We start from the raw sequence: 13674 nt of genomic DNA, 5'->3' as shown, positions 1-13674 counted from the left end.
TCAAATTAGATCAAGAGTACAATACCATATTCATACTGAGATTGAAGAGTAAATAATTATTATAGATTATAGAATAAAGAAAAATTATGACATCTTCTGATACTGAGTCTTACTTCTTCAAATTAAAACTTTATTAAAAGAATGATATTCATTGAGGTTATGTAAAATATTAAATAAATATATCATCAAATTGGAGGGGGTGCTCAATTGGTTGCTAGTTTATTCATCAGTTTGATTAGTAACAAATACTGATCAATTGACTGCCAATTTATACACCATAGATATGATACCACTTTAGTATGGTAATTCCAAGGTGATTTCTGAGAAATCTCGATGAAGTTTATATTGGTTCCAGTAAGTACTAACAACAGAGAAAATGCAAAATAGAGTAAGAAAAGAATAGGCCAAATTTTGATTTATTCATAAATCAGAATCACATAATCAGCACAGCATATTTTGGAGAACTAGGGTGTTTGTATGAACTCAAGCCTAAAACCTATCGAATCGGCTTCAAATGACGAATCTGAACCGTTGAAATCCACCTACCTTATAAGTGATGCGTCTACATGTAAAAAAAAAATTTGAAATTAATTTTGCATAGAGTCAAGTGGTCAAAAAAGATTCAAAACATGAATGTATTAAAATTAATTTATTAATCTTCTAATTTTGACCACTTGACTTTATACTAAATTAATTCGAATATTAAAAATGTTCACATGTAGACACATCACTCGTAAGATAGGTGGGTTTCAATGGTTCGGATTCGTCATTTGAAATCGATTTGATGGGTTTTAGACTTGAGTTCACCAAGAGGCTTAGTGAAATTAAGAATACCCTAGTTCTACTCTCATATTTTGCTTATATACTGCGAGCCTTTTACTCTCTCGTTTTTACCAAAACTGAAAGAGCACGGAGGAAGAGTGAAAAAAGAAAGAGGAAAAAGGTGAAATAGAAAGAGGAAAAAAATGCGAATAGCGTCTTCAAATTTAGGACATCAACATAGAATTCCGTTAGTATTTTGGATGAAAATATTAACGGAGTGATTTAATCGGAACAATTGTAAAGTTCAGTGGTTATGGAGGAACAAATCAAAGTTGAGTGATCAATCTGTGACAAAGAGCAAAATTTAGTGACTTCTGAAGAAATTTACCTTATCTTATGAGACAGCTTGTGGATGGATATCTAGTGAACTCACTAAAGTACAGAACAGATTAATTAAATATTGGATTAAAAATTATAATTAATTGATCAATACGACATAAACCAAAAAAAATAAAAATACGCGTTTTGATCTATGAATTAGAAAGAGAAAATTTAGTCCATTAACATTTAAAAGTGTGTGAAGTAAAAGGTTAAGTAAATAACTTTGCTTCATACCTAAATTGTCAATTAAGTTGTCAAATAATGAATAATTATTTAAGTTATTAATTGAGCTGTCAAATTAGAAGTAAAATTTTAAAGACTGAGATCAAGTAAGATGTGAGTTCATCCGGAGTAAATTTATGCAATCTCTTTAGACAGATTAACTTATTCACGCTTACTTCACATGTAGAGTCATGTATTGTCATAAGCACAAGTTTATTTCTCACCATACTTCTTAAGACATAATAATATTAGCCATAACTTAAACTACTAAACCAAATATAAAATATAATAAGATAGAATAAACAATCTAATCATTATTAACTTTACTCTATAATCAAACATAACATTTTAATTTATTTATTTTTAAAAAAGACTTAAAGCTCATTTCATTATCATGAAACTTATTAACTTACATATTACTTATTCGTTCGTGTTACTAGTGGCCCTAGATCATTAATGTTGCTGCTCACTATATAGTTTTGTAACCGTAAGAACATCACAATATCTCAACAGTATGCTATCGCCAGTTAGCTGTAGAACACCACCCAATAACTGATGCAATAAAAAATACCAAAAGCCAACACAGTACAATATTCTTAAGCCACATTTGAGGATGAGCCCAATGAGAACATTAAACAAAAACTAAAATCCCATGTAACTATTACCAGTAAAATCATTGTTCTAGTCAGGGGCAGATCCAGAATGAAATAAAAAATAAGAATAAGAAAATCAAGGAAAACTTTAATATTTCTTAATTTAATTTTGGAGAACTTTGATGATTTGGATGTGTATTACACTGGCGTATGAGTTTCAGTTTCTCTCTAGAAACATATATGCATCTATGATACAACAGTTGCTCTTAATTAAATAAAACAAATTATAATTTGAAATAAAGTTTAGTGATAAATAACGTCACAATTATCTATCGGACAAATTTTAATATAATTTCTAAAAGAGGTTGGACATAAACACAACGACAAAAAAATGAACATACAGTTTATTTTTGCTTTACATTTTTAACTATTTTAATAAAGTTGGTTTCTTTTAGATGTATTTTCTATATCACTGCATAAGATTGAACGACAAATTGAATATAAAGATAATTTCCTCGGCTCTCAATAATCAAATCAAAATACTGTTCCTCACATAACACATTCCATACTCCATACCCATAGCGCCTGTTGCAACTCTTATATACAGCATAAGCATAATTAACTGTTAGTTTTAGGCAACTCTTGAAAACTCCGCTGCTCCTTGGGAGCTCCGCACAGAAAAAAGCGATTATGAAGAAGAAACGAAGACAGTGATTTTGAGAGTCGATTTGTAGCCGGTTGCTCCACTCCGTCTCTCCATCCGCCTTCCCTCGTCTGCTAGGTTCATTTTGTTTCTTCTCAATTGAGCGGATGGCTTCGTTTAAGGGTTCCGCCGCTTATTGTCTTTTTCATTTGTCTCGACTCTCCGGGCTCGACTGAGGGTTTGTGAATCCATTCCATTCCATAGTACCTACTATATCTATATAAGAATAAGGTATGTGTTTTTTGTTGTTGTTGCTGATGAGTTATCTCCTTCTCTCTTTCTTCTTCTTTCTCCTCAGGTCCCTGAGTGGTGACTGTCATGGTCCGGTTGATTCAGTTCTCGGTTCCGGTTTGATTCAATGCCCTCTTTTTCCTCCTCTCTGAGTAGTGACTGTCCCGATCCGGTTTGATTTAGTGCCTCTCGGCTGTGAATTCCTCTGGGCGGTGTTGAGTTCGAAAAGAAAAAGGTGTTTCGTCCTCAAGGAAAGGCTCGACGCGGCATAGTCCGCGAGCTTTGCAACTCGAAAAAATTCCTATTGTCTGCATTCTCAGAGAAGAAAACTGGAAGGCCCACCTACTAGCTATTCGGGCGTGAATAGACCAATTCGCATTCTCTGACTTCACGTATTTTTTATTTTCTGACATAGCAAATTAGATGATTGTACAAGTAGCTCAATGTATATGTTTTAATGCTTCTTAATTTAAACAAAAGAAACCTATGTAATAGTTACTTTGTAAATCATTAGATCAATGTAATCGCCTACGGATTTTAAACCCAAAAAAATAAAAAAAAATAAGCATAATTAACTCGTGCTTGTAAAACTCTACTGATTAATGAAGAAGCCTAAGGGTAATTTCAACCAACCCCCCCAAAAAAAACTCGTGCCTAAGGGCAATTTCAACCAACCCCCCAAAAAAAAACTCGTGCTTGAAATGTTGGTACAAAGAATACGCTGTCTGCTTGTGAGGCCCTTGTGTGACCGACGTGTCCCGTGCCTATTCGGGCATAGCGCAGGGGCCAGTATTATTTGAGCTTTGAGATTCGTGCAGAACGTTTTTGAACGGTTGAGATTTTCCAAAAGGTCGCGCAACATATGAGATATCTCAGAAGATGTGAATTCGCACTGGATCCGGTTCCTCTTGCTTGTATGCTTTACAGTGCAGTGCAGGACTGATTTCATATGCTCAGTTTCTGCGGTCTTTAAAAGCATGTGGAATTCAAAATGGAATCGCAGTATCAAGCCTGTCACTAGCAATGACAACAAAATACTCATAAAGAAATAATACAACTTGTCGCTTGGCGAATATGATGCATATTAAACTACCAAGTCAAGTTCCTCCAAGTCTACAAGAAACAGTATAAGAAGACATCTAAATAGAGCATTAAACAGAAAAGACAAAATATAAAATAAATAAACAACAATATAAAGAAGGACAAAAGCCATTGTTGTCTCGTCATTGAATTCGGTCAATGAACGAAATTAGAGTCCTCTGACCTAACCCTACAGCAACAGCATCAATTGCATTCTAGAAGAATAATGGAATCATATTCCCAGCCACAACAGCTTTGAGGGAACTAAAACATAAGTTAGTTAACATACATCATTAAGTATTAGCAATCATTCAATAAATCTATCAATCAATCAATCAACTCCGGCTCTTCTTTGCCTTTTTGGAAGAATGACCAGTCTTCCTCTTGTGGCGGCTGAAATCAGAGACAAATCGGAACGTCTGACCACAGCCAGGCTCCTTGCACACATAAGGCCGGGCCCCAGTGTGGACCCGAATATGCTCTGTGCGGGCCCATGGCCACTTGAAGGCCATCTTGCAACCCTTCCAAGGGCACTTGAGGGGGCGGTCATCTACATGCACCTTCCTATGGTGAAGCATGTACTTGTGTGAGAAGAACTTTTTGCCACACCCCTTAATCGGGCAAATATTTTTCTTGTGCAATACCAGGTCCTGCTTGTTGCGAAAACTCATATCACACCCTTCTAGATCACATTTAAACTCAAGCTCAGCTTCCTTCTTTTTTGCCTTTCTCCCACTTGCCATACTCTCTGGATTTGGTTCAGATTCCAAATTGACATTCCAATCTGAATCCTCCTGTTTAAGCCTCTTGTTTCTTATCCTTGCACGTGGAGGTGCTTCTTTAACTGTGTCTTTATGGTCAGCTTCATCCAGCATAGGCTCATTAAGAACTCTTGTTTTTCTCCCCACTCGATTCTTCCTGGAAGAGCAGTTACGAAGAACCATGCCACATTTATGAGAAGACGATGTCCCGGGCACTTCTTGTTCTTCATCTTGTTTCTCTTCCTCTTCATCACTCATATCAAAAGCACTCAGCTTGGCAGGTCTCCGTTTAAGTCTTTTACTTCTTGTAGAAATACTCTCCACCACTTCATTTATCTTATTAGATACCTCTGTCTTATCTCGTGTCTGGCTTTCGCTTCTTCTTCCTTTCTCAGCCAGCTGCTTCTTTTTCACTGGTGTAGACAAACTATTTGTTTGAAGACTTTGCTCAACAGGGACACGGAAGAACAACCCACCAGCCCCCTCATCATCTTCCAAAGCTGGTACGTCTTTCATACGTGCCAGGAATGGATGGACCTGGTTTGTCATCCAGACTTTGCCACACCACCGTCCAGCAACTACTATTTTCTTCTGACGGCCTGGCCCCGGTCTCGTACTTGGCTCCTGTTCCTGGCCAAATGCCTTGTATATAATGGCATTGTATGGCATCTGCTTGGTATACAGGGGAGACTTGCTCTGGTTCGCATTGTAGTAGAGATTGATACCCATTTTAACAGCCCAGTCAGTGTTTGTCGGTACAGCTTCTTCGTCATCAAGAGCTGACTTGATACTGTCTTTATCTTCCTTGGTTGCATCCTGAAAATTTATCTCCTTCCAATGGTAAACAATTCCTAGATCTCCAGCCAATTGTCTTGCTTCAACTTCTACTGCAGGATATTCTACAGGTGACGGAAAATAATACTTATAAGAGAAGTTGGCATGTGTAGGGAAGTCCTACAATGGAGAAATAAAGTTCGGTGACCTAACAAAAACTATCGCCGTTATATTAATTGAAGGACCCTGCATAACAGAAGTTTGGGCGCAACTGTCTGCTTATTTACATGCACTTGCAACTTAGCTGCTTTTAAGGGATTATATCTGCAGGATTTTCTTAACCATATAGAGGATTAAATCACTCCTATATGAGTGAGCCAAAGAATTCACTAGCAGGGACCTATCCGTAAAAGAATACAGCTTTAATCAATGCAACTAACCTGGATGGCACAAAAGCATAATATCAGCACCGCCAATTTTTTGAAGTTCTCTCCACACTTTCAAGGCGTGTTCAAGACAAAACACATGCTTCCTCGACGAGTCCTTGTCGTAGTTCAGCACACCTAACTCATCCAACTCCTTTACTGAAGCATCTGTCAGTGCCTCACCTCTCCAATCCTCTTCACTCCAACGCATCCCCGAGTGTCCACTGGAGGAGCCGACAACATTTCCATTTATTATTTCATCAGACTCAGAGTCAGAGGGCCCGTAAGTAGACGCCAATAGATGAAGAGCAGAATTTGCACCACAGGAGCTCTTATGTGGTGCTCTGTTACACTGATTTATAAATTGCACAGAAGAAGGGTCATCTGTTGAATTTCCAACCATCCTTGAGGTTTGTCCTGGTAACCATAAAAGAGGGCACAATCTATTAGCCCTTAAGAGTACCAACAAAAGGTAAAAAGATTAGCACGCAGAGGAGGTTCAAGGTCACAAACGGCTGCCAGCTGTCTGAAAGGAAAACAATCACCAACAGTACTTGTGTTTGAAGCTTTTACTATATTTTCAGTACAACCTCAAATATACATGAAAAAAAAAAAAGGAGGAAATCAAACAGCAATGGAGTACATAATGTACATAATACTACAAAACCAGAACAGAACAGAAGTCATATACATATATTCACTTCGGCACTGATGATTTGACATACTACAAATACTTTTAAAGAATGAAAATTCCATCTGAAATATATACAACATCACGATATTGCATGTAATATATTCACTTCGGCACTGATGATTTGACATACTACAAATACTTTTAAAGAATGAAAATTCCATCTGAAATACCAGTTTCAAAGTCTAAAGTGAAAATATTCAGCAATCAGGGAACTTGACAGTGATTCACTTACCATAACTTTTGGGGGCCATTTTGTTTATTCTATTTTCTAGGAATTCCTGGAATGTAGCCGAAATAATTTCCATCACCGCGTTTGGAGAAGTTAAAATGGAAATCAATACGGCAATCTTCTATTCCATTGGTAATGAGGTCTAAAAAATTCATGGAATGTGATGACTACGCTAACTGGTGGCTTTCTTCAATTCCCATCAAGTATCAATGCCAAATTCCTAGATTTGTCCCTCTACTTGTCTTTTTATAGAACCAATATATCTTTTAGCGAATAAATCAATAATTAGGTTTAAAAGTGCTCATCCAATAAAAAAGGTATATTTAGAGAGGCAGCTTCACAGTCTGGAACAAATTTCATAACTGAATAAAAAAAATTCAAGGTAACCTTTTAAACGATCTGAATTGAGCGGATGAGGTGCTTATGTGATCAATCCTCTCGGTGGCACCAATGAAAAGGTCTAATGTTACGTAGCAACTTTGACAATTCAAAATTTGAGGTTACAAGAATAGCACAAGATGAGAGGCTGCGATTTCAATTAATTAGATTTAACATTTCGTACTTTAGTGAATTTTAGAATACAATGATTTGGAAAATAGCAAAGCTAGTTTAGGAGCATCAGTATTTATGGCAGACAGAAGCCTGTTCGACTTGATGGCATCAGTGTTTATGGCAGACAGAAGAATGTTAGACTCCAAGTGATCCAATTCATAAAGGATATTTTTTGGAATACCTCATTTTTTTAATGATTACAAGTAGTTTCTCAAGGAGATCACCAAACATGGTATCTGTTCATTCCCGGCAATTTCATTCCTGGTAATATAACTTCCGGGCATCCTAATATTCCAAGGTATTATTTAATAACTCCAACCAAACAACCCTGTGGATCTTTTCTTTTCCCCTACTAAATATTTCATTGTTCACAGGTCAATAATAAATGAAAGGTTTGATCAACCTAAACATCCATACAAGGCCAGAATCAAGTAATGTAGACAAGTACAAAAGAACAGAGTAACAACCTGAAACTGGTGTGGAATCATGATTAATTTCCTCCCAGGATGACATATCGTCGACATCACTAGATTCTTCAGAACTCACAGATCGGTCATTAAAAAGTCTACAATTATTGTTTGACATGATATATCTGGCTGCTGCTTTGCTGGGCTGAACGACGGCCACACATACAAAACTCAGTATGCCACACATGACGCATGATAAGAGCCCCTCATCCAGGAGCCCGCTTCCCATCTCTTGTTGTCTGTCACTTGTCGCACTCTGCAATTTCATTGTTTAAGGAAATGAAGAACCAGTGAGCATGTGGTATTGCATACTACTGTTATCATCAATTCAACTATCACTTTAATTTCAGGATTCATCTGCAACCCTTAAAAGCACCAAAGCATATGGTCCTTTAACCATGGGACCTACACTGATTCTATTACAAGTATCCAAATTGCTCCTCTTTTCTTTCTCAGTTTTTGCTTAAATGAAAAATGAGGTTAAGTTAGCATTTTCAGAAGTAGATGGGAACACACAAGATATTTTTCACTTTTCTGAAGGTATATACCTGAACTTCCAAGATTTGTCAGAATATGCTTCACATTTAATATCTCTTAGCAAGGCTCACGTTAGAGCCATGTGATGAACGAAATGGAGCTTCAATGATATTTTAAGTCCACACTAAAAATCATAAAACAACACTTGTCGTTTCTAAATGTTACTGTACTATCTATGCCCGTGAACAGGTAACAGAAGAAATAGACAAAGACAGGGAGTACTGTATTTGAGAGAGAGAGAGGAGGGTGGCAGGGAGGTATACCAAGGAGGAGGCACCTAGGTGTCGCATCATTTGCCTTTTATCTGATAAACTAAGATTATCTCCTGTTGCTTGCACATTACTTCCTGAACTGAATACTAATGATCCTGGCTTCATCATAATTTTTCTACTGACATCGCTCGAGCAATCAGAACCTGAAGAGAAGCAATGAGGAAGGATTACACAAGAACCTCCTCTGTCCACAAGCATGCTAATAAGGTTATTGTTTTGCAGTACGCTTTTGACAAATGTTTCCTTGACCATCACCTCCCCTTCATTTTTCGTCTTATCTTTTAGCCTGTAACTTCTTGGCTCAATTATGCAATTCTTGGACACTCTACAGCACACAATAAAAGAAGCGCGCACCAGGTCAATTAGAGGATAAATTTGTGGTACCTATCTATAAATGGAAACAAGAAAGGTGAACTGCAATGATTTAGGGTTAAAGACCATTACAAAAATTTGATGATTATATCAACTCATAAATGAATCCTTATGATTCATTAGGAATTTCATGAAATAGAAGAAAAGGCCTGGGCAGTATTTAACCAGACTAGGGTGGAGTAAACCTTCATACACCATAGAACAAGGATTCTATAGAGACCTTTCCAATCCAGTTGGAAGGAAATTAACTGATAATAGCGGCAAGCATAGTCAGCACTTGATTAGTTGATTTGATATCTAACAACCAGATACTCCAAAAGAATAAGCTGTTAGAAGAACACATATTTCATTATTGTGCATTCTTAAGAAAACATCCAGTACTCTACTGTATTCTTGAATCAAAGTCAACAATCTACGCACACACACTTAAGAACCCAAATGACCACCAATCTTAGAAACAAGATTTAAGTCAACAGAAAAAGAGGCAACATAATATGAGTATTACAGTTGCCAACAAAATTGTTAAACACATATATTCAGTATTTTAGTCACAAAATTGAGAATGGTTTGTTGTTGTTTGCATAAAAGTTAAGCATGCAATGTATTATTTCAAAAAAATATCTTAAAATTGGATTCCTAAGACAAACCTTGGCCATACTGAAAGAGCAAGTGCATAAAGAAGCTGATAGTGAGAGATCATGGGAGGGGTATTGGTCGAAGCTCTTCTAATTGCAGCATCTTTAGCAACTGCTAGCCATCCAGGTGTTGCAATATTGGCCGCCTCTGCACAGTTGAAACCTGATACGATCATACAAGTATCACAAATTAATCATTGGTTATCCAAAAAAAATCCAAAAAAAGAAAGAAAGATAAACCAGTCAATAAGTTAGACAATGAAATTCAGGAAATGTAAGACTTCTTGAGAGGCCTTACTAAGATTGACCATGTTCCAATTTTAGTACCAATACCAGTCAATCCCATAATAGGCTGCATATGGCATGACATCCAACAATTATTTCTTTTTTTTGTGGTGTATTGAAGTTCTATATGAACAGCAGGATTTATGATTTGTATGCCATGCTAACCAGGATCTGCACCAGATTTCAGCATAGCACCTAATTGTAATACTTGCCCTAAACCCTCTTAAATAAAAATAAAGCAAACTGAGGGGTGACATAGTGATCAAAGGTTATTACCATGGCTGAAACCTGAATGATATGCTCCAGGGAACGTAACAACAAATTCTCCAGCATTTTGCACCAGCCTGTTTTAAAATGACATGTTCGTGTCAACCCAGATTTTGAGTAAAAGAACCATATTTGAAGACACTGAGAACAACAGGCATAGCATAAGACATTGCACACACCTGCAGCAGGGAATCCCAGCACCAACAAGTACTTCGGGTGACATCACTGTCGTCTTCTCACTCAACATAGTAAATGTCACTGCCAGAATTATAAAATACATATTAGGTTCCCAAGACTCGGTAAGGAATAAGGATCATGCCCCCCTAACTAATTGGAAATTCCAAAATACATAACAGAAGAATAGCTAATGATGACAAAAAAGCAAAGCAGCTATTGCTACCGGCCCTGTGATGATGTGACCCATAGAGTCTCAAAAATTTAATCCTCAGGATTTTCTAAGATAAGCTATTACGAGCGGATAAAGAATAGACCAATACTAATATGGTCAAAGCATAACCAAATTAAACAAACATTCCAATAAATCAGTCAACATACCGAGAGGATTCACCTCCTCGCCATAGCCATGCACACGTACTGCCTCTTCAAAGGCAAGCCTTGCATCCCTGGGCACACCATACCACGTCTTTCCCGCACCAAAGTGGAGGTAATTCAGGCTGTGCAAATCGTGATCCTCAACATGCCATGCAAACCAACTGTACATCATTGCCACGTAAACCATAGGCGAGGTCACCCCTGGTATCTCCTCCTTCATAAACCTCAACAGAGACCCCCGTTCCCTTGACACCCCTCTCATGTTCCATGCTGTCTCTCCCACATTTTTTAGTTCCTTCTCTTCTTCTTCTTCTTCTGATTCATCTATTTCTTCTCCAGCCTGGATTCTTTTCTCAAAACCCGACCCCGGCATGTCATTTGCGTATTCCACATTAAAGGGCTTATCAGCACAAGAACTCCAGAAGAGGGTTTCGGTCTCTAAAGGCGAAAGAGATTTTTTGTGGCTGCCAATGCGGCGTAACTGTGTGCGCTCAAACTGTCGAGCCTTGTCCTCAAACTGGGGGAGAGTGTACCGCTCCCCACTCTGCCACACAGCACGCTGGACGGGGCGGGGGCGACGTGGGCACAATCCAACCTGCTGATTTCGGGTTGCAAAGGTGGGAAGAGACAGCTTTGGATCCGAACCCGAGGATCCGGCAAGGGAAGCGAAGGACCTTGTAAGGTTAGAGAGAGTTAAGTTCTTGGGTGGAGGCGGGAGTGGCGGCACAATCTTGCATATGCCGTACTGGGACGCCTCCTTCTCGATCTTTAGGATGTATGCTATGGGGTCAAGAAACTCGGCTAGGGTTGGGTGGTACTCTGGCGCCAGAGGTAGGGTTTTCAGCCACGGAGGCGGTTCCAAGTGAGGTTGAGGCTGGTCCGTTGCCATTAACAAGGGATTTGGTCGAACAATTAGTCAATTCGTTACTTCCATTGAGCTTGGCAACTGAAAAGGGGAAAGGGGGGCTTTGAGAGAAAAGAGTCAAACCTTGTTCTCTCCTCGATCTTCCCTCTCGAATTATGACACCTTCCCTTTATAGATCGATCGACATTATTCATCCGAGTGTTTAGCACTTTATTTTCGTTTTTTCGCTTGCCCCAATCCGCTTCTCCGTTTCACTCTGTGGAGTAAAATAGTAAAGAGAGAAGCAGACAGGGGAAGTGGTGCGAGAGGGGGTCACAGAAGGAGTGGGAGAGTTGAGGCAGAGCAGAGAGCGGTGTATTTTACTAATTTATTTTGGGCGAAGAGTTTTCTCCAATAAAAGTTTGGCTGAAGCTGGTTTCGTTCATTCATTAATGTAAAACAAATTTTAGATGAGAAGTAGTGGGGCCGTATTCTCAGTTATACGGTGTATGATGTTAGTATTCAATTTAGTCTATAGATAATGGTTTACTGGATAAAGGGACTCGGGAAAGGAGCCGTTACAGCGAGTAAATATAAAATATCATCAATTCACTCCCAACACAGTTAAGCAGGGGGCTTAATTAACCGCTTAAGACTAATCCTCTGTTGTTGCACATATAGCTTAATGTGTGACGAGTCGCTTACACCGGTAATTCATACATACCATTTAAGAAATTGCAGAGGTTCTTGATTTTTGTTACTTGTATCATATTACCATGACTCCTAACTCCTAAGATATGTTATTCCGCATATTCTTTATTTTTTCTGATTTCGAGATATCATGGGAGACGGTATACATGTTCCATGTCTGAAGTTGCCACAGGAAAAAAAGTTTCTCTCGTACGATGGGGAAACGTGGTGATTGATATGTACCGTTTCGTACGCGGGTCCCACGTGTAACCGTGCCGCTTGCGAAATGTCGCCTGAAAGGCTGAAACATAGTTTTGATTGATGGATACTTCGTTTTGACAGTTGATTCAGTTTTCTTCGGCTAAAAAACATATATATTGTGGAATAAAAAAAAAACATATATATATTTTTTTTTGGAAAGATTCTTCGGTTAAAACTTCGTAGTTGATCTCAAGACTCAAACTGGCTACTCCGCTGATATTTTGTGCAATAAATCTGCAATATGGGTTCCTGTTATTCCGATCCTAGCCATTCAATTTTTTAGAGATTCGTGTATCAAAAAATTTCTTCCTTGAATTCGCGCATGAATTGTTATTCCAGTATTATTATTGTGTCAATTTTTTTTCGACCTTTTTAATTATTATTATTATATTATTAGAGCTGTGTTGATGGGTTCTAAGAACGTGACATGATTGTTATATTGTTATACGTATTGTGTTGTGATGTGATTAAATTTGGAATAATAATTATGGCAGTTAGTTACGTTATGACTGGTCACATTAGGTTACATTTAGTCGCATTTGATTTCAATTACACATGATCAAGTGCCGTGTTATAATCAGATCTTTCGAGTGTTGTGCTGTAATCATATCTTTCGCGTGTCGCATTGTATTGTGTCAATTTTTTTAAAAATAATCACATCACGAAACATGCCAATCACAACACAGATCGGCACACATACCGTGACGTATCCGGATCGGAACACATACTGTGCTATAACGTATCCTGTCACGCCGGCCGTGATTTTTTGAAATCCCTATATGTTTGAGCTGCTGCTTTAACGGATCAATCACATCGCAATGTGTTTATTTCAAGCGTAAACTATCCAAATATAATTTTGTATGTAAAAATATATTATCGTAATATTTTTGTTTGTTCGGTAAATGAAGGAATAAGAAGAAAACAATAATCACGTTGTTATTTTAAAAATATAAATAATAATAATGACTATCAAATAATATTAAAATAATAATGTAATAACAACAATAATAATAATTTTAATAATAGTTGTTGTGATCGCGATGATGATTAGGTGATATAATAATATAATATATTATTATAATTAA

General features: G+C 37.6%; 1 protein-coding gene across 1 annotated transcript; it reads right to left on the bottom strand.

Moving 5' to 3' along the window:
* Nucleotides 1–4065: 4065 nt before the first annotated feature.
* On the bottom strand, nt 4066–12004 carry REF6 (relative of early flowering 6). The gene is made up of 8 exons (XM_078301730.1): nt 10798–12004; nt 10422–10500; nt 10252–10319; nt 9703–9853; nt 8675–9008; nt 7875–8130; nt 5948–6349; nt 4066–5632 (listed from the first exon to the last, which is right to left on the bottom strand). The coding sequence occupies exons 1-8, from the start codon at nt 11681–11683 to the stop codon at nt 4308–4310; spliced, it is 3501 nt and encodes a 1166-aa protein (XP_078157856.1). The 5' UTR covers nt 11684–12004; the 3' UTR covers nt 4066–4307.
* Nucleotides 12005–13674: the final 1670 nt, after the last annotated feature.

Source organism: Carex rostrata, chromosome 1 (assembly GCF_964058835.1).
Source record: "Carex rostrata chromosome 1, lpCarRost1.2, whole genome shotgun sequence".
In the NCBI taxonomy this organism is placed as follows: Eukaryota; Viridiplantae; Streptophyta; class Magnoliopsida; order Poales; family Cyperaceae; genus Carex; species Carex rostrata.
Note: the sequence above shows the minus strand (reverse complement) of the source record. Positions and strands in the feature narration are given on the sequence as shown.